This window comes from Cyprinodon tularosa, unplaced genomic scaffold, assembly GCF_016077235.1.
Source record: "Cyprinodon tularosa strain WSP-4 unplaced genomic scaffold, ASM1607723v1 ctg1064, whole genome shotgun sequence".
Taxonomy (NCBI): Eukaryota; Metazoa; Chordata; class Actinopteri; order Cyprinodontiformes; family Cyprinodontidae; genus Cyprinodon; species Cyprinodon tularosa.
Window position 1 is genome coordinate 135450 of NW_024037854.1, and position 21138 is coordinate 156587.

The 21138-nt window shown below is 38.0% G+C and overlaps 2 protein-coding genes across 2 annotated transcripts; one reads left to right on the forward strand and one right to left on the reverse strand.

Annotated features, from left to right (window-relative positions):
* The first annotated feature begins 299 nt into the window (after window positions 1-299).
* Window positions 300-11548, forward strand: slc26a6l (solute carrier family 26 member 6, like). The gene is made up of 19 exons (XM_038287960.1): window positions 300-534; window positions 617-756; window positions 886-996; window positions 1490-1665; window positions 1753-1917; window positions 3225-3377; window positions 3998-4080; window positions 4167-4314; window positions 4461-4574; window positions 5791-5868; window positions 5965-6060; window positions 6151-6257; window positions 6401-6470; window positions 6555-6647; window positions 9056-9166; window positions 9288-9707; window positions 10798-10852; window positions 10936-11081; window positions 11214-11548. Exons 1-19 carry the CDS (start codon window positions 395-397, stop codon window positions 11238-11240), a joined length of 2433 nt encoding a protein of 810 aa, XP_038143888.1. The 5' UTR covers window positions 300-394; the 3' UTR covers window positions 11241-11548.
* A 1107-nt stretch (window positions 11549-12655) lies between these two features.
* On the reverse strand, window positions 12656-19264 carry p4htm (prolyl 4-hydroxylase, transmembrane (endoplasmic reticulum); the record flags this gene model as incomplete). The annotated part of the gene is made up of 7 exons (XM_038287793.1): window positions 12656-13644; window positions 17036-17159; window positions 17295-17385; window positions 17519-17704; window positions 17780-17942; window positions 18857-18953; window positions 19039-19264. Coding segments are annotated over 7 exons (1105 nt in total), but the record flags the coding sequence as incomplete, so codon positions are not given.
* Window positions 19265-21138: the final 1874 nt, after the last annotated feature.

Consider the following 21138-nt stretch of genomic DNA (forward strand, 5'->3'; position numbering starts at 1 on the left):
ATGACGTAGCAGGGAGAACCCACTTTTGGATAGGAAATTCTTTAAGGTTAATTATTCAATAAGGGTTGCTTAATGTAGGGTATGTTTCATTGCCTTCATTTTTGTTGTTGAGTGGAAAAATACCCAGAATGGAAAAACAAAGTCATCTAAACTCAAAAGAGATTATATTTTTTGTTTTTGTTTAGGACATCCTCTACCTGTTCTGATCATTCATTATTTTCAATAACTCTGCCCATAACATCCTGTCTGCAGTTAACCATTACACAGTGCTGCATACAGTATAAAAGCAGATACAGCTGTGCTTTCAGCATATCCAGGGTTCTATCAAGCTTTGCTAAGAGCTTGCAGCCTTCGGCATATTTTGTTAAATCTCGGTTGTGCATCTGACGCTCAAATGGATTATAGACCAGGATCTGAGACATACAGAGTGGAGAGGGAAGTCTTGGATGAGCAGAAACTGGAAGAGCTAACAAAGAGAAAAACACTCTCAGAGATCAACAAACCTCTAACTGGGTATTTGAAAAAGTCATTGAGGTAAACAGCTTGTGTTAAAGTCTCTATTTTAAATTAATTGCAGTTAATGTTTTTTTGAAAAGGTAAATTTCCTCTTTCATAGATGCACGCTTCCTAAACTTAAGAGAAGTGTATTGAGCAGCGTTCCTGTGCTGTACTGGCTGCCAAAGTACTCAGTATGGGACTATGGGATGCCCGACCTGGTCTCAGGCATCAGCGTTGGGATAATGCACCTGCCTCAAGGTATGAGAATCATCCAGAATGAGTGAAATGATCTTAGCTAGAATGAACGACACAGCTAGACACAACTATTAGAACATTTATTCATCAGGTTGTTTTGGATCAAACTAACAAAGCATGTTCCCTGCACAGGTATGGCATATGCACTACTTGCTTCTGTACCGCCTGTATTTGGGCTCTACACATCTCTCTATCCAGCTTTAATTTACTTACTTTTTGGAACATCTCGACATATTTCCATTGGTAAGTACAATACTTTGGGAAAACCTTTCAGCCTTTTTGATGAATTTGTGAAATTCCTACTTAAAGTTTGGCTAAAATAGATTTATTAAACAACACATTGCACAAGATATGATTGATTTATAATCCATATGTTGAGGATCCAAATTGTAGCTCTAAGCTTCAATCTAAAAAGCTTAATCTTTGTCTTCTGAATCTTATTTTGTTTTTTTATTTATTAAGGGATTTGAGTGAATGCATGTAAAGAAGCATAAAGTCATTAAATTAACATATGCAGGTTGAGATAAATCTAAAAGAAATGTATGTACCTGCAATTGTTTATTTAGAATGTATCAAAACTACTTCTGATGTAATATATATATATATATATATATATATATATATATATATATATATATATATATATATATATATATTTATGTTGTATTAAAAAACTAAAAAACAACTCAAATAAACCTGTTTAGCTCATAATTTGAATTTAAATGTATTTTTTCAGGTACATTCACTGTCCTCAGCATCATGGTGGGCAGCGTGATAGAGAGAGTTGCTCCAGATGAGATTTTTATGTCTAAAAATGGGACCAACTTAACTTCAGAGGTAGACATAGCGGCCAGGGACTCCTACAGGGTGCAGGTGGCAGCCGCTACTACCTTTCTTGGAGGACTTATTCAGGTTTGTAAAACAGCCCAGATAATATGAGAAAAGTCTCCAATTCTGCTTTGAAGCTACCTAACCACATAAATGACTGTGTTCCTGTAGGTCTTTTTAGGTGTTATAAAGTTTGGATTTGTGGGAACATATCTATCTAAGCCTCTGGTGAGAGCTTACACATCAGCTGCTGCTGCACACGCTGTAGTGGCGCAGCTCAAGTACTTATTTGGAGTTTCACCGAGACGGTTTAGTGGCCCTCTGTCCCAGGTTTATGTGAGTATCATCCACTCACTCTGGCTTAATTGCTCTGTTTGTTCCAGTCATTCAGAAAACAGTCCTGTCAAGTCAGACTTTGTTTCTAATCTCAAAAGATCTCCTTGTGATGCCTCAAAAGTCCTTTCCGGCTCTTTCACTTTTCAACGTTTGAATGCAGATTTAGTAGAAAAACAAATCAGGGCAATGTTGTTTTCATTCGGTTACAAAATATGTATATGTGTTGGATGTCAAAGTTATTGATGAAGCCTCCATAAAATACTGAATGATGCTTAGTAGTTAAACTGAAGAAAAAACACAGAACAAGATAAAAAAAAAAAAAGAAAAGTAATAAAGAAGGTGTAAAAATATAACAAAGCACATTGGTAAAAACATACAGTTGGGGATACCAGCTCATGATTTGCTTTTTATGGTCAGTTTTGACAAGTTGTGGGGTGTCTGACAGTTTATAAACACTGCAGCAAGAAGTAGTAAAAGCATCACTACGTTTCCTAAGACTTTTTTTTACAGGAAAATTAGGCTTCTCGGTAGCTGGATTTTATAGCAACACTAACCTGTTTATCTAAGTTAGCTCCCATATTATTGCACGTGATTTCACCTAGAGTAGTTAAAAAAACCTTGCAGGTTGGCTAGAATGTTGCTGTGTAATAATAGAAATTAACATTGTGCCTCCTAAAGATAAAGAGCCAAAAAGGAACATACTCAAGACAAAAAGCAGAAGAATCAATATGCAGAATAGGAATAACCCTCCCTAAATGAACACTGAAGTATTCCTGCTTGCATGGTTGCAATTTAAAGCAGGATGTACATGTACCTTTGAGACCTACTGTACATGTTCCAGTTGCAGTATCATAATAGTATGATTTATGGTATCAAAGGCTGCTCAGAAGTCTCAAAGCACTAAAACAGAAGTATATGCCAAGTCTGCTTTTATAAGGATGTCGTTAAAAAATTTGCCAGGCTAGAAGTCTCAGAGCTGAGGCATTATTTAAAACCTGAATGGAACGTCACACAGATGGGCTATGAGTGTTTGAAAACACATTACATTTTAAAATGTTTTTTTTCTTAAACTTGAATTGAAATTGGCCTATTTTCTGATAAAAGTGGGGTGTTTTTTTTTATCTATAATAATAAGGAAAGTGCTGAAGAGAAGAGAGTGCTACAGGACATTTGAAATTTTTTTTTATTATTTTTTTTTATTTCAATCACAGAGCGTGAATAATAATGAATAATGAAACAGCCCAAGGTGATACTCTACTGTATTAGTTACCAACCTTTCTTCCTCTTTGTGTTTTTGGGACTTTCAGACACTGCAGGACATTTTCCTCTGCCTGCCTCAAACTCATCTTCCCACTCTGCTGGTTAGCTCTGTGACGATGGTGCTTCTGATTTCAGCGAAGGAGCTGAACTCGTTCCTCAGTACGAGGCTTCCGGTGCCCATTCCAGTGGAACTAATCACAGTCAGTGGACATAAAGTCAATCTTTAGCCTCATGCCGTGTTATGTCTGTCTGTGTGTGTGTGTGTGTGTGTGAGATGCATGTCTTTGTTACCTGTTTGTGACAATTTCCCAGGAATATGCTGCATTTTGGGGACTTATAGGTACTTGTGGGGACCAACAACTGGTCCCCCTGAGAGGAAGTTCTGTTCTTGGCGTGAGGGTAAAGTTAGAACTAACGTACGAATTGAGTTTAGGTTAGGTTTAGGGTTAGGTATGTGTTGATATTGGCTAGGGTTAAGGCAAGGGTCACGGTTATGTAAATAAAAGGAATGGAAGTCAATGGAATGTCCCCACAAGGATAGTGTGACACAACATTTGAATGTGTGTGTGTTTATACAATGTGTTCCGGTGCTGCTGATGATGCAGCACTAAACAAAAAGTATAGATGCAGTGGAAACAAGCAGCTGATTCAGCAATGCTTAATGTGCTTCACTGCAGGAATTTGTGATTTATGGCTAATAATTAGGTCCACACCTGGTACATGACTGACTCTATGTTAAGGAACAATGCTTTGCAATGGAAAAATTGTGTAAATTATGCTTACCGGTATGTTTTTAATTCATGTCATATAACCCCTTTAGATTGTTGCAGCGACTCTAATATCTTCCACTACATATCTAAACAACAACTACAGTGTTTCGGTAGTTGGAGAGATCCCCAGTGGGTCAGTATTTTGCTGCTATTCTTTCTGTTGAGGTTGTTTTTTTTTTTGTACTAGTTCCATTTATTTTGTTTATCTTTGATCACCAGTTTAAGTGCTCCCACTGTGCCTCATCTCAGTCTTTTTGGAGAAGTTATTGGTGACTCTTTTGCTCTGGCTATCGTTGGATATGCTGTATCTATTTCACTAGGAAAGACATTTGCACTGAAACATGGATACAAGGTGGACAGTAACCAGGTAATGTCTATTCTTGCATAAAATTCCTGAAGCTTTTTTTGATTAATATTTTCAGCATTCATTCATTCATTCATTCATTCATTCATTCATTCATTCATTCATTCATTCATTCATTCATTCATTCATCCTTCTCTGCCATGGTGCAGGAACTGGTGGCCCTGGGTCTCAGCAATGCAGTGGGCGGCTTCTTCCAGTGCTTCTCTGTTTGCTCCTCCATGTCTCGGAGTCTTGTTCAGGAAACCACTGGCGGCAAAACTCAAGTAGGTGGAAAAACAGCTGGATTGAAAAATAATCTGCTAGCTGCATCTCACGTATTAAATCATTCCGCAACTCTTGAAATAAAAACAACATCAGCAACAACCAAATATGTGTATTTAGATACAAACAGATAAAGCTAGCTTTTTGAATGTATTTTAGGTGTTTTTTATAAAAATAAATCACATATTTAACAAAGAATTCTAAAGCTTGGGGAAGTTATCTAATAAAACTGACTTATTCATTACGTAGTTTAGTTTATATACTTCTTAGATTTGGGATGAAATTTCTAAAAACTTGTCGGCTCCTTAAAAGTGGTTTATAAACATGATTGAAGTGAAAGAACAATCCTAAACAACACAAATATATTGAAGAGGAGGTGTGGATGCGAGCTTGAACCATATAAATTGTAGTTTTGGTTTAACTTAAAACAGCCATCATGGTTATTCGATTTCAGATTTTTAATCTCCTGCCTCTAAACCCGAACACTACTTCAGTAAAGCAATAAAGAAAACTGAATTAAACCAGAACAGAAAGAATACAAACAGCTACATAAAGTTAAAAATCAGGATCCACGACAAGATGTGCAGAATATAAGTGATTATATCTGAAATGGTAACCTTTTGAATCAAAGAAACTATAGATTGATCTGAATCTTAGTTAGTCTATTGCCATAAAGCAAGAAGCAAGAAATTTGCTGTGAAATTAAATCGTTCTTATTTGCACTGGTGGAAACTCTCCATTTTCATCTTTCAAACCTAGAGTTATTTCGATACAGGGTGTAGCATGTGTTCACTTCCGGGTTCCTTAGCCAAACAGCAGCAACCTGCAAACATGAAATAGAGTAAGAAAAGAGGATCAGAAAAAAAATCTAAACAAAACTCGGGAAGCCTTGGCATTCTTCAAAAGTATTTCCCGAAGAACGTTTGGTGGCTTTGTCATCTTCACTTAACATCTTGCATTTGACCTATTTAATGGAATTGTGGAGTCGCCAAGTCATCACCATGCCATGCATTTGTTCTGGCCAGCCCTTGAATCAAGTGAGTCCAACCTGCACAACGAACTAAACTGTGCAGATTGGACTTTCCTGGTTCACACTCATAGAACAAGTACTGTAACATTTAACATAGAAAAAAAAAGAGAAATTATTGCTTCAAATCAAGCCATAATCCTATTCATTGAATTTTTTTCGTACAACTAAGCCATGTAACATGTTTGCAGATGGCTGGAGTGGCCTCAGCTCTGATTGTTCTGGTGACTATACTGAAACTTGGGGTGCTATTCCAGGAGCTGCCAAAGGTTGGTTTCCTTCTATATTTATATACTCAAATACGATTACCAGTTTATATCCAGGACAGCAGTGTTTGTAAAGTCTAATTAACTGTGTTGTTTTAGGCCGTCCTCGCATCAATTGTGCTTGTGAATTTGAAGGGCATGTTCAAACAGTACCTTGATGTTGTTACACTGTGGAGGAGAAACAAAGTCGACCTGGTGAGATACTAATGACTCAGAAAGGGATTTTTTTTTTTTTTTATAATTGAGTGCCATCATGACGGATCTTCCTATTTCTGCTTCCCCCAGTTGGTTTGGTTAGTCACCTGGGTGTCAACAATGCTGCTGAATCTGGACCTGGGTCTGGCTGCATCCATTGTCTTTGCTCTGTTCACTGTTATTTTTAGGACTCAGATGTAAGATTTTTTCTCCACCTTACCAGATATTACAGTTCAGTTTTTTTTTTTTTTACTCTTTACTGTTATGTTCACTATTTAGGATTTTCTATTCTATTAAAAAAAATCAACACACAACTAATGTTTTAACTTCTGATATTCAGGCCAACATATTCTGTTCTTGGAAATGTTCCTGGTACAGAACTCTATGTGGACATGGAGACACACAGAGAGGTGAGGCTGAAAAACAAAGAACTAAAACTAGATTTGTTTTTTCCTGCTTAAAAAACAAGCCAACATCCTTTCTATATGTGACAGGCTAAAAAGGTCCCAGGTGTTACTATCTTCCGCTCATCTGCCACAGTTTATTTTGCCAATGCCGAACTCTACCTGGAGGCTCTAAAAAAGAAGGTTGGTTCTCCTTGTATCTTTACTTTAGAGCACCTGCTTTTTGTTTATTTTTTAAATAATAAAACTCCTAAGCAACATACCCACAAAAAAATATTGCAGTATATTATTCTTTTATTATTGATGAGTTGTTCCTATTTTTTAATCTCTTTTTATTTTTCAACTAATATAATATTTTGACTAACATAGACAAATTAATTTCTCTATTTTTATTCTAAAGGTGTTGATAATATCCTAATCAAGCCTTGTTTTTTCTATCTTGTATGTTTTCTGGGGCTTTTTTAGATTGTATGAAAACAACACAAAAAACAGCTGTGGTAGTATAGATAAGGTTGTTGAAAGGTTTTGCCTGTTTTCACTAAATCTTTATAGTATATATATATATATTAGGCAGCCTTCTGAGCAGAGATGCCCAGACTTCCCAATCCGCAAACACTTCTTCCAGCTGCTCTCGGGGGACCCTGAGGCGACACCAGGCCAGCTCAGAGACATAGTCCCTCCAGCGTGTCCTGGGTCTTTCACATGGCCTCCTCGCAATAGGAAACACCTGAAACACCTCCCGAGGGAGGCGACCAGGAGGCATCTGAAACAGATGCACGAGCCACCTCACTGGCGTCCTTTTGATGTGGAGGAGCAACGACTCTACTCCGAGCTCCTCCCGGGTAACTGAGCTCCTCACCCAATCTTGAACGGTGCGCCCAGCCACCCTGCAAAGGAAAATCATTTCTGCCACTTGTATTGGTAATCTTGTCCTTTCAGTCATCACCCAGATCTCTAGGCCATAGGTGAGGGTGGGAACATAGATCAATCTGTAAATTGACTCAGCTCCCTCTTCACCATGACAGTTTGATACAGCGGCTGCATCACTGCCGAAGCTGCACCAATCCGTCTATCGATCTCACACTCCATCCGTTCCTCACCCATGATCAAGTCAACGAGATACTTGAACTCCTCCACTTTAGACCATGACTCTCCACCGACCTGAAGAGGGGAGTCCCCCTTTCTCAGGTGGAGAACCCTAGCCTCGGTTTTGGAGGTGCTGATCTTCATACTGGCCGCCCAACACTCACCTGCAAACCGCCCCTGTGCATGCCGAAACTCGTGGTTTGATGAGGCCAATAGGGCAACATCATCTGCAAACAGCAGAGATGATATCCTGAGTTCCCCAAACCGTACACCCTCTGGTCCCTGGCTGCGTCTAGAAATTCTGTCCATAAATGTAATGAACAGAACCGATGACAAAGGGCAGCCCTGGCAGAGAGCAACATGCACCGGGAACAGGTCTGACTTACTGTCGGCAATGAGAACCAAGCTCCTCCTGCAGTCATACAGAGAGCAGACACCCCATAACACAGGGCACTACAAGGGACACGGTTGAAAGACTTCTCTAGATCCACAAAACACATGTGGCACCCAATGAAGGACTGGTCCCCTTCATATTGATACAATACAGTTGATACAATGATTGAGTCAAAAACAGGAATAGGTTACAGTGGTGTCTCTTTCTGCAAATCTGCAAACGTGTCTTGCAGGTCAAGGGGCACAAAAACAACACTTTTAATGTTGAGTTTTCCACCCCTCTGTCAGATGAGGTAGTTATAACACTGCAATAAGGACACCAAGCCCAGAGCAGCTTAGGTTCTCGTGTACTTGTAAAACACCAGCTTGAGTCACAAGAAATTCTTCCACTTCCAGAAAGCCTGACACTAACAACTGCTTTTTTTTTCTGTTTGACATGTTAAGAGGTTCTGGACTTTTCTGCTCATGATACTATTATTTAAAGTTATAGAACAATTTGTTTAGTTTGGTATATGATTAGAAAATGCATACTGGCTTTGGTTGCTCTTAGACTTCTTGTGTGCAGTTTTATACCCTCAACTTTTATGACTTAATAGCTTCCTTTTTTATATGGTTTTTGTGTCTTTGGACCTTTATGGTTATCTTATCTTATCTTTTACTGTGTTTTCTGACTATGTCAAGGAAGTACTTTATCACTCATTCATTCATCCATTCATTCATTCATAGTTCAGACTATACAGATTTGCTCTATAAATTCACAAATTTGACTTATGAACTTCTTATTAAGTTTCACGTTGTGGAAAATATACATTTTCCTTAATTCCTTTTTTAATATTCTGAATATTAGTTTTTAAATGTGAATATGATTATTTTTTCTAAAATTACTTATTAGAAAAATAATGATAATTTCCATTTTGAATGAATATGCAAAATAAACACTATTACTGGTGTGAAATTAAGTTTAGAAGAAATAAAGAAATTAGATGTTTGCTTAGCTAAATAGTTTTTTATATAGTTTGGTGCTCTTTTAAGTTTTCTAACTTTAATAGAGCAATATTTTCTTGGTCCTCTTGTCTAACTGAAATCTTGATTTGATTTCCATATGTTTCTAGAGTGGGCTTGACATCAGTAAAATGATCATCTATAAGAGAAGGCAGGAAGCCAAACAAAGGAGAAAGGAAATGAGAGCAGAAAGGCGAGCTAAGAGAAAGGCTAAAGGAGAGGTGAGGAATGTTCAGCATAAACATGGATTTTTTCTTTTAGTTTTATTATTTGAATTCTTTTTTGAGGTAGATGACAGCTCAAAATCAAAAGGACCTTCTTCCTCTTCCTCTGATTGTTCAGAAAAAGACACAAAAAGCAGCTAAAGATCAACCTCAACCTCCAGAGATCTCAGTGGAGGAGGCTGATAGCTGGTCTGACACATGTATAGACATGACAGCTGCAGAGAAGGAAGAACACAGCTGGACCGAGAAGGAGAACGGAACTGTATTTGTGATCCCAACCACTCCTCGGACGCCTGAGTGTCACTCCAGGATGGAGTATCTTAAAGGAGGAGATCTGGACAGCACCAGTTGGATGTCAGAGCTGCAGGATGGGGACACCATCACTCTGGGCTCTAGTAGTGAGGACACTCTGAGCCGGGATCTAGAACAAGTGTCTCTTGGTTCTCTGGGCAAGTGGACCTGGGACATTCATTCCATTATCCTTGACCTATCCACAGCTAACTTCATTGACACAGTGGCCATAGAGACACTGAAAAATGTAAGTGATAAAGAAATAAAAGTATTTGACTGTACTCTTTACTGGAAAGGTTCATTGACTGAGCTATTGCTGCCATTAACTTTATGCTTTCTCCCAGTGTTCTATTTCCATAAAGATTCATTAGTACATGTGCCTGTTTTCCTGGACAAGGCACTGTAAAATTTACTGTATCACTGACTCAGCAATATTCAGTTATATTGGTGTCTTGAGTTTAGAACTGATAATTGTTTTTATTTCTCTTACATGGTTCATTGTAAGTTCAGCCTGAGCAATGAAAAACAAACATCAGACTGCTTCTAAGAGGAAACAAACTCTAGCCATAATGCTATAAATCTTGAGTCCCCATGCTATGTCTGGAAAAGGTCAGGATTGTCTGAGCAATTGATGTCTGACTGTGCCTGGAGGATCCTGGGGCCCATACTTACTGGGCAGATTTCTATGCAGAGCTGTATTTTCTGTGTATTTATCGTCTGATATCTTCATTAAGGGTTTAGGTGCATGATACAGACCTAGTTAAAAACAAAACAACATTGGCTTCTTACCTTAACTGGCTTTCTTGCCTTGAGGAAGTTCCAAACAAAGCCTTAACATTCGTCTACGCTGTGGATTGGTTTTCTTTCCCATATTTTAGTGCTTGTGGTTTTTCTTAGTTTTCTTGGCTGATTACAGCAGAGGGATGCTTACGCTAAACCTTTTTCTGCTGGAAGTTACTTTGTAACACAGAATTCACCAGTTTGTCAGTTTGTTATTAAATGAACTGTTTTTTTGGAGCATGTCAGACTGTATATTACGGTACTAGATCTGGATTGTACAACGTTGTTTTATGCTGGGTACATGTGCTGGGTACTGACATGTCAAAAATATGTAATTGTCTCCCCCACACACAAACACACATAGATAGATAGATAGATAGATAGATAGATAGATAGATAGATAGATAGATAGATAGATAGATAGATAGATAGATAGATAGATAGATAGATAGATTGATTGATTGCAGAATTTAACCTTGCTCTGTTTATTACCAAGAATATCTTAAAATAAAGAGGGTCGAATGAAGAACATTGTCCACTTATTCCTGTGGTTACAGATTTTCCGAGACTTCGGAGAGATTGATGTGGATATCTACATTTCTGGTTGTCAAGGTCGGTGAAAGATCATAAAAAAACAAACACTTCAATAATTGCATTTTTGTTTCCTGATTCCTTTTCAATATTCTTCTTTACAGCATCTGTTGTACAACAACTAGAGCTTGGTGACTTCTTCTCTGATACGATAGGAAAAGAACATCTTTTTGTGTCTGTACACGATGCTGTGCTTCACTGCCTCAACCATCGAGGAGCAGCATCACTCCCTAGATACGACCCATTACAGGTGAAGCTCATTCACAGGCTGCATTTGATAAATTCAGAAATGATGCATAAATATCTCATCATTCATCAGCCGTGTAACATTTTCCAGTAGCTAAAATATTTACTTTATTAAAACTGTTTTTTTTTGTTACAGGCCTTTTACATCGGCACAAAACTGTAACAGGAGCATCATAAGACTATAAAAGAAATGGATACGAAGGAAACATCACAGACGGTGAAATCTGATGGAAAAATGAGCACATACAGTGATGTTAACATAAGTATTAGGATTATGATGGAAAACTTAGAGCAAAAGTCTTGAGTCATAATTTATTTCTCTCTATTTGGCCTCCTTTCAGCTAGAGGTTTGTAATAATTTAAAGATGTTTTTTTCTTTAGTGCCTTTCTGAAGGATTTTTTAGGTGACTTCTTTGTAACTCTTTTTGTTTAGTTACCTGTTTATTTCCATTAAAAGGTCTTTCTTATCAAGCTCTTAACTTCATTTATTTGATTTAAATAGCCTCTTATCCTCACAGAACAAACGAGCGCAGTTATTTTACATTGCACCAAACCTAACCTGTTTAAGATCTGATCATTAGGTCCAGTATTAATGATTAGCAGATCTCCAAAAGACAAAATTTGCTTAAATTTAGATGTTAAAACTTCTCCAAAACAGTATTTTAAGCAAAAAATATATTACTTGCAACCCAGATGGAAATAAGAATTATAAAAGCTTAACCAAATAAATTTTAATGCAATTATATGATATCAAATAAAATGTGAAAATGCTGAATATCTAGAGAACTTAGAAAATACTCTTTTGACAAAGAAAAAATGATGTTAAGAATAGTGGCAACTGAAAAGGCTTATGTATGAACTATAAAATAAATGTACCTGAAGTATTTTCTTAATGGCATTAAGTGCATTAAAATGTTTATAGAAAAAGCTGTTATTTCCTGCTTCCCTTCATTTTAAATTTAATGAGATCGACTTCTTTTATCTACTCCTCATCCAAATGGGAATAAAAAAAAACCTGTCTGAATACCAATATAAATGTTATATTTCAACAATTAAGGATGAAGAGGATCCAAATTGAACTGGTCAGTTCATGCAGTAAGGAAGATTTTAAAGGGTTCTGAAAAACCTTAAAGTTGATGAATCTTACATCCTTCATCAGGTTTTTGTTACTTGTTACTTGAAAATACATGATTTTTAAGTCATGTTGCTGCAGTTATTTCTGGTCTAGCTTTTTTCAGCATTTTTCCTTTGGCTTTGCCAATCCTCAGTTTGAATTCAGAGTGCAGAATCTGCTGTCATGAGCAGGTACAAGAACTGAAGATAAAATAAATAAAAAAAGCAGCCAAAACCTTTAATTACCTTCAGAAGGCCAGAATTACTCATAATAGGCACTTTAACAAACTATCTAAAAGTCTGCTTCCTTGGATCCAACATTAGAGTAATTTAAGGAAACAGTTAAAACCTTTTATCTTATGTTTATACTTTCATTTTGTTGTCATGCTAAAGTGTTATTTAGCCATTATTTAAAGCTTTGTTAGAAAAAAAGATGCAAGAGACAGTTGGGATTCATTACATTTTACTTTGTGCAGGAACACTGAAAGAGTGCATTTTCATTGATAATTTAATAAATAAATAAATGAATAAAAAGAACTCTGAACATCATGTGCATTTTCATTCATTGTGCATTCTAGAAAAAAACAGTATCATTGTACTGAAGAGACAAAGACAAGGCATCATGCATCACACCGAGAGGCATGAGCTTCTTTTGGTAACGGCAGCTGTCGCAGTATTGTAGTGCAAAGGTTTGCTCGTCACAACAGCAAAACCGTTTAGATTATACATGCAAAAATGTTTAGGTGTGTAACATTTAGAGGAATCTACTGGCATAAAGGCAATATATAACTTTAGGGTAGGAAATGCTGTGCTATAATTAAAGAATGCAATGTTTTTACAGATTTTTTTGCAGGTTTCTAGAGTTTATAGAGGAACAGACAAACACTGACTGATTTTTATGATTATTTTTTTTTTGGCTGCTGTGAACATTACCCTGCAGGTCTGGAAGATGAGATTCGGAACGGGAAAATTCAAAAGCATGCACTTGAAAATTTTGCCACTAGATATCACTAAATCTTACACAATTTGAAACATTCGGAAAATTACAACTGTTCCCCGGGGGGCTAGTGCAACAGCAAACAAAATATACTGTTGCTACAAAGGCATCTATTTCCCATTGTGAACTCATTCCCTGAATAAACTATGATTCCGCAAACTCATCCAAAAAATCTGTGCACTGGATTGAGGAAGACAAGGATGATTTTGTTGTGAAACATGATTGTGTTGGTGTAGGAGCTACAGGTCCTGATGGATGCTGGGATTCTGCGCGTCTGCATTTAAAATAAGATCTTCGTCGTTGTCTTCATCTGGCAGCTGTGTAACCAGCTGTTGGAAGCGAGCCTGCCGCTGGTAATCTGGATCAACATTGATCCATTTATTGGCTACCCACTTAGTCCCGCGGGTGACCACACAGCCTCCATGCAGAGCATATTCATCCTGCTCTCCAACCCAGCCTGATGAGAAAACAAAAACACAAACCAACACTCTATCATCAATATTATACATTTGGCCAGAATTATGCTATTATCTGATCTAAATAGGAAATAAAGGTTAAGTTATTTTAGTAGAGCAGATGAAAAATGCAGTATCAGCCAAGATATAAAGTTCACAGGATCTCTGATTTGATTAAATGTGACATTTATCAAAAAATCAAACATGTCTTCTGAGAGTCTCTGCTCTAATTACTAGAAAACCTTAACCCAATAGCAGCTTTCAGTGACGTTATTTTAAGAAAAATCATAAAAGGTCTCTAATATTGTATTTCTTATTATTTATATCAATTAGATAAACAGTCTTTTTACAAAGTAACCTACTTCTTAAAGGAAGCTTGTGAAGTGGAAATATGTTAGGATTAGTAAAAGGGACTTTGAGCAAGCCAAAGGCTTAATCCAAATACAACAAATCAAACCCCCTAACTCTAGTTTGTAGCTTGTTGTCATTCAGCTTTTATAGATTCAACAGTAAAAACACTTTAATGAGTCCGATCTATGCAGCCTTTAGCCTTTTGGGCATCATTACGCAACAGAAACACACATGGATGACTGATTGTCAAAGTAGGACTACAGCCTTCTGACAACTACAAAAAAGTAGGTTACACAAATGTAGTAAATGGATATTTCTATTATAAAACCTCAAACATATGAAGGTGCATTCATTTTTTATGTCACACATTATACACTAAAAATGATGTATTTTTGTTCTTTTCCATGAGGTGGTCTGTGCTTATACCTCATGTCACACAAAGGATTTGGGATTGTTTATAGCTTCTTGGCTCCCTATGCTAACAAAACTACTTTAGGAAGCATATGGGCTCCTTTTCCTACATCCTTTCTTACTGCTTGGACTATTCGATAGGACTTATCACGGTGACCTCAGAAGCCCTTGCATGTTGTCCTTGCTGATTTGGATCAAGCCTAAGAGTCTCTCAAGCAGAAAAGATTGCCGTACCAGTTCATTGCAGCTCAAAGCTGTTTTGCCACATAAATGTGGATCAAGTTATTGAACAATATAAAATAATTAATACTTTATAAATGCAGGGAAACATTAATTTGCTCTAAATGGGAAAAAAAAGCTGTGAAAAGTCACAGAAATACTGTATATATACATAAAATACTTTAACATACATTTTATACAGCCCACAGAGAAAGATGATGCAAAAGAGGTGATATTTGCTGTTATACAGGATAATGCCAGTATTCATAAACTAAATGGGAATCTAGAAGATCCTTTTGATCTTGCTTTTGATTGCAACATGTAGGGCTTCTCACTTTGCAGGTGTGTACAGCCATAGATGGACGCATCTGGTGATGGTTGGTCCTGGTGATCCCAGGACCAACTCCTGTATTCTCCTCGCTGAGCTGTGTGGACAGTGGCTAACTTAACGTGGGCTCATCTGCCAAAAAGAACTGTCCTGAAGAGGCAGGAAATCCCAGTAACACTCTAACCGTTGTTTCCTCATTTATATCAAATAGAGTAAGTAGTACAATGAACAGCATGGTAAACAATAAAAAAAAAATCTAAATAATGAGGATATAATTAAGCTTGTTCATACATTTTAAAGTGTAAAAAAAAATAATTTTGCATGATCATCATAAGGCAGCTTTTTTTTCATCTCTAAATTAAATTGTCTGTTCACTTTTCTCTATTGATTACCAGGAGCATGACTGTGTTTTTATTCTTTGTTTCATGTGTCACCATTCACTGCTCCTACAAGATAGTGTTGCACCTTGTAACTAGGTCAACCAAGATGAAAATATTCTGTTTCCTTCTTGCTTAGAGTTGCTCTTAAAAACTTGTTGATTCACTCTTAAAGGTATAGTGGAGGATGTTCTTTTTCTGGGTGGATCATCAAGATAAGTGGTCCTCCTCATTGTCAATCATTCTGGTGATATGTTTACGTAAGGCCATCTTACTGTTGGGATCCTCAGGCTTGCCCACCAGAGGGCGCAGAGGATCCTCTTCTGTTCTGTGTTTCTTTCCTTTAGGACTGGAGTTACTGCTGGGATCTGGAGATTACCCTCTGTCTCCAGCAGAGTGCGCCGTGGGTCTCCTAGGGCTGGAGTCTTCCTGCACACCTGTTGTTAATCCTCTCATCAGGAGACCTCCCCTTTATAAGCCCCTGCCAGACCTTGCTTCCACGCCGCAGTGTTGATCTTAGTTGGTTAGCTTCCAGAGCCTCTGTTTCAGATTGAATCTTGGTTGTCTCTAGTGTGAGATCAGATTTCTAATCTCTCCTTTGTCTGTGCCTCACAGGAAACCTGTCTCTGGTCTGAAGCTCAGGAAGAGCTGCCTCACTGGAAACCAGTCTCTGGTCTGAAGCTCAAGAAGAGCTGCCTCACTGGAACCCTGTCTCTGGTCTGAAGCTCTGGGAGAGCTGCCTCACTGGAAACCAGTCTCTGGTCTGAAGCTCAAGAGGAGCTGCCTCACTGGAAACCTGTCTCTGGTCTGAAGCTCAGGAAGAGCTGCCTCACTGGAAACCAGTCTCTGGTCTGAAGCTCAAGAGGAGCTGCCTCACTGGAACCCTGTCTCTGGTCTAAAGCTCTGGGAGAGCTGCATCACAGGAACCAGTCTCAAGCCTGAAGCTCTAGGAGAGCTTAACCTGCTAATCTGCCCTGGTGAGCCAACCTGAAGGTTCCTATGTGGAATCACCCTGAAGAATCCTATGTGGATATTCCCTGTTGTTCTCTGCAATGAGCTGGAAGCTCACCCTGAAGAATCCTATGTGGAAATTCCCTGTTGTTCTCTGCAATGAACTGGAAGCTCAGTCTGTGAAATCCTATGTGGATTTTCCCTGTTGTTCTCTGCAGCGAGCTGGAAGCTCAGATCAAGGTCTGCCATGCTAAGCTTGAAGCTAGACGTTTAGCTTCCCATGAACTCTGCTAACCAACAGTCTCCAGTCCCAGTTAAGACTTTAGTGAACCAACCCTGAACCTGTTCCAGATCAGATTCTTTATCGTGTGCTTGTGAACCATAATAAACTCTGTTGAACTTTTACCCAGTTTCCGTGTGTGTTCTGCATTTTGGGCTTAACTCTAAGAACCCATCATGACACTTACATGTTCGTCCCAATTTTCACTTACCGGCCTGACAGAGTGAAAAAAACTAGCAAATCTTTGGAAAGTAAGCTTTTATGAGTGATGCAAACAGCAACTTTTAAACAGAGCGTGCACAAGGAGAAATGGACTCGTGCACGCTCTCACACGCATTTAATAGGTGTTCCCTCTCTGGAGCGGGTACAGGGTTGTGCATGTGCATTTTCTTTTTAAGTGGAGAGGGTGTTCGAAATCAAATGCATTCTTTGTCAAATTTTGGATAAAAACAAAATATATGCCATATTTTCTGCACCTTTTCCATCCGAGAGGTAGTTGTACCAGAAAACAGCCATTCCTTTGGTGGGTTTCACTCTTAGGTTGCTCTTGCCACAGTTTCTTCTGGTGTCCATCAGATCCACATCATTCTGTATCAGAGACTAAAACACAAACTGGAACTAAGTGAAGCAGTTTCTTTCATGCTGAGCACAAACACTAGCTGACAGACATGGGAGCTAGCACAGACGTGAAAACCATGCACTCCTTGCACAACTCTCTTCTGACACTTTACGCACCACTTCATCATAGGTCCTGTTGTCTGCCACAGGGAATGCGGTCTCCCCGCCCCCATCAACAGAATTCAGGTAGAAGAGAACTGTGATGTACCTAAGTGTGCAACACAGGTTTAAATTGACATACACATGGTGCAGACGAACATACAAGCACACATGTACTGTAGAAACACACAAGCAGATGCACAAAAGTTAACAATTTAAAGCCTTTCCTGTCAGCACCTTACCTGCAAGAGGTCTCAAAAGGAGTTGAGGTGTTTGCTGCAAGACGTGTGTGTGTGCATGCCGTTTCAGGGTAGACAGGCCCGCTGTCATGGTGGGCATGGTAGTGCCCCCCCTCCTCATATCGAACCACCTGAAGCGGCTCACTCAGATCTACTAATGCCGATGGGAGCCGGGTGAGGCGAGTCACCCTTTAAAGCAAGAACGGCTAGCTTTAAACAAATAACTGCTGAATCTTCAACAGAGGAAGATTTTAACTTGCTCACCTCTCCTTGATTTCCTGGAGGACCCGATGGGCTCCCTTGCCCTGATACAGCCAGGTGTGCCGACTGTTCCGAACGAGCTGACTCCTTTTCACTCCTCTCTGCAGCAGAAAGCGCTGAAAGGCATCGCTGCTCAGGAGCCGGAACTCCTCCAGGCTCAGCAAACCTATCACAATGATAGGGGGATTTTTAAGTCACATCTCTACAAAAACGTTCTTTTTTTTTTTAATTACTGACTTTATTTTAATTAAAGAAAATCTTCGACTAACACGTAAATCAGTAAATCAAAGAGAAACATACATTTCTAATGCACACAATTTTGAATTAAATGAAATATAAAATTATTCAAAACCAGATGAAACCAGATGAAAGTGCGCATTCAGCGTCTGCTCTGCCGATAATGCAAGCGAAGAAAGAAACAACGAAAGAAAAATGTCTGAGGACTTCAGTGTTGAGGAAGAGCATGAGTTCTTTGCCGAGCTGAATGCGCACTTTCATCTGGTTTGGTCTGCCGCGGTTTCCGTAGCGTCGTGAACTCGCAGGCGCGCGCTTTCAGGAAATCCTATACACTACTGTTTATGCTCTAAAAACATTCTAAATGACCTCGATTCGAGTAAATTCTGGATGCTACCCACTCAGGACACTTGGAATACATTGGATGAGCAGTATGGAGGAATATTGACACGTTTTTTGTGGACTTTTATGGACCTTTCTGTCTCGGGCACCATAGACCTCCATTATTTGAATGTCAGCAGACAGCAAGAAGCCTCCCAGATCTCCAGATGCATTTGAGATATCAAAAAAGTACTCCAGAGTGTTGTTCAGCATGGGGGTGAGTAGAAAATGAAGGCTAATCATGTTTTGGGTGTACTATTCCTTTAAGGGCCAACACAAAAAGGATTTAGAGGTTTTATCTAATTAGTAATAACTTGGGTTTTACATTAGGTGTATGATAATGAATGAATAACATGTTATTATTTACTTATTAAGGGTTATAGTTTGTTTAGGGTTTATCTGCAACTAATCAATATTTCTCATTTCCCTGTTGTGATCACAAGAGTCAAAGACACCGTTTCTTACCGTCACCATCCTTGTCTGCTTTGAGCCCCTCATAAATTTCTTGCAGGTTCTCAGGAGTTAGCCATATTCCATCCCTCACTCTGGAATGAGTCAGTATCTTTGAGGCAACAATAGTTAAGATGATGTGAGTTAACCACTCTTTGAGGTATGAATTGCTCTTAAATCCCCAAACTGACAAAGACCTCATGAAGCTGCAGCTGTTCATCCTGGTTGATATCAAGAAGGTTAAAGATCTCCTCTGGACTCAGGTCAAGCTCTTTTGCAAGCTCTTCTTGACCTTCTTGCACCATCAGCTGACTCTCCATCAGACCCTTCAGCTGAGCGAGCTGCATCACCACCCGGCACTCGTCCTCTGACAAAAAATCCGGGATTTCTGCAAAACACAAGACACACTTAGAGAGTATACATCTAAAATAAATAAAGGTTTATGTACATTAAGATTTTCATGTTGACAACTAAAAAGACAAAATAAAAAAATGGAATAGAGCTTTAAAAATATCAGGCCTTGTGGACTTTAGGTAGCAGAAAATATTAGTTTCTGACATCAGGAAGTTAGAAGGCGGTCCGCATGGTAAGAGTGGAGAGGAAAGGTTTAAACTTTGCTGCTGAGGGGGATTTCTAAAAACCATTCTTAGGTAGAAACTTTGAAGTGCAAAACAATACGCAGCAATGATTTAAAGCGAAATTAACTTGATCTAATATGATTGAAAACAAATGGAACAAATATTCCTACAACTATCGGAATAATTCAACATATTGTGATAGTTTTAATGATGTGAAATTTTACATTTATTGACTATTCATGACTTTTGCAATCATGAACATCAGTGCCTGGCTGTTTAATATGAGCTTCTGGGAGAATTATTTATATAATAAACTCCTAAAGCCCTTTAAGAATAATAAAAAATATTTACTGCTGCAAATGTAGGGCTCAATAGACCTCAAAAAGAGAGGATGTGACTCAAGTTCAAGTGACCTAATTCTTAAATGTTGTTTTTACCAAAATAATGTGCTTATTCGTTAGAGCAGGGGTCTGCAACCTTTAAATGCAAAGTGTCATTTTGCCCTGAGTCAAGCTAAGTAAAAGTCATTTAGAGCCACAAATATTCTATAAATTTTCAATAAAACACTTTTTAAAAATATATCTGCCATAGAAAATCCGTTGCAATTTTAAACAACCAACAGTTTATTTGTATCTCAGCTTTCAAAAATAATAATAAAAAAACATAAAAAGGTTTCATAAAGATGAAATATACATTTTGATGCAGACAAAAAGTTATTGTTAATTAAAAAAAACTAACAATCTCTAAACCAAAGACAGAAAAATATATTTAAACATATATTGGTGGTTCTTTTAATGTCATCCTGCTGTAAAAATTCAATTCAAATATTGTAAAAAATAAATAAATAAATAAATAAAAACACTAAAGCTTCTAAGAACTATTTGTACAAATGTGAAAGAGAATTAAAAAAGTTGACTTATTCATGAAATTTGAGTTTAATAGGGGAAAAAAGTCAGAATTCTAACTTCAATCTCAGAGTCAGACTTCTGAGATTAAAGTCAGAATTCTGACTTTCCCATGCTTAACTCTAATTAAATTAAAACAACAGTTAACTTTTTTTTTTTTTCCAGTGGCCCTTATAAAAAAAATGAAATTATTTTTAAATATTAGTTCAGTTTAATATGGGGAAAAAAGTCAGAATTCTGACTTTAATCTCAGAATTTTGGATCTTAATGTAGATGGGCACCATGAAGGTAGAGATGTGGAAGCACACAGCTTCACTGACAAATATGTGAGTTGTTTGGGAGGGCCAGTAACACACTGGTGGAAAATGACGGAATTAGGTGACTTTTTATGTGCCCGAGGGGTCCCTGGTGATGCTACTGTATTTCATTAATAGAAAAGCAGAAGGTGATTAAAACAAGAGAGCTAGTTTAGTCTCTAAATCAAACATGGATACGGCTTGATGCTAACATGTTTGTTAGCTGTCAGAATTCTGAGAAAAAAAAGTCAGAATTCTGAGATTAAAGTCAGTAGGAATTCTGAGAAAGAAGTCAGAATTATTATTTTTTTTTCCCCCCATTTTAAGCTGAAATAAAATGTAAAAATCAGTTAACTTTTTACATTTTTTTCAGTGGCCCTAATCCTCTTCCTTATCTTCCATATAGAGTTAGGGTTAGGGTTATTTGCTATTTGCCACTATTTTGCCCTCTGCAGAGCCCCGCATTAGAGGCTCCCATGGATGTATGTTAGAGGCTCCCATGGATGTATGTTAGAGGC

Bases quoted from the DNA above. Each gene is read 5' to 3' on its own strand.
- slc26a6l (XM_038287960.1), top strand. From the start codon at position 395: ATGGATTATAGACCAGGATCTGAGACATACAGAGTGGAGAGGGAAGTC. The intron at 1,918-3,224 runs GTGAGTATCATC...TGGGACTTTCAG, and splicing joins GCCCTCTGTCCCAGGTTTAT to ACACTGCAGGACATTTTCCT. The intron at 9,708-10,797 runs GTAAGTGATAAA...CTGTGGTTACAG, and splicing joins CCATAGAGACACTGAAAAAT to ATTTTCCGAGACTTCGGAGA.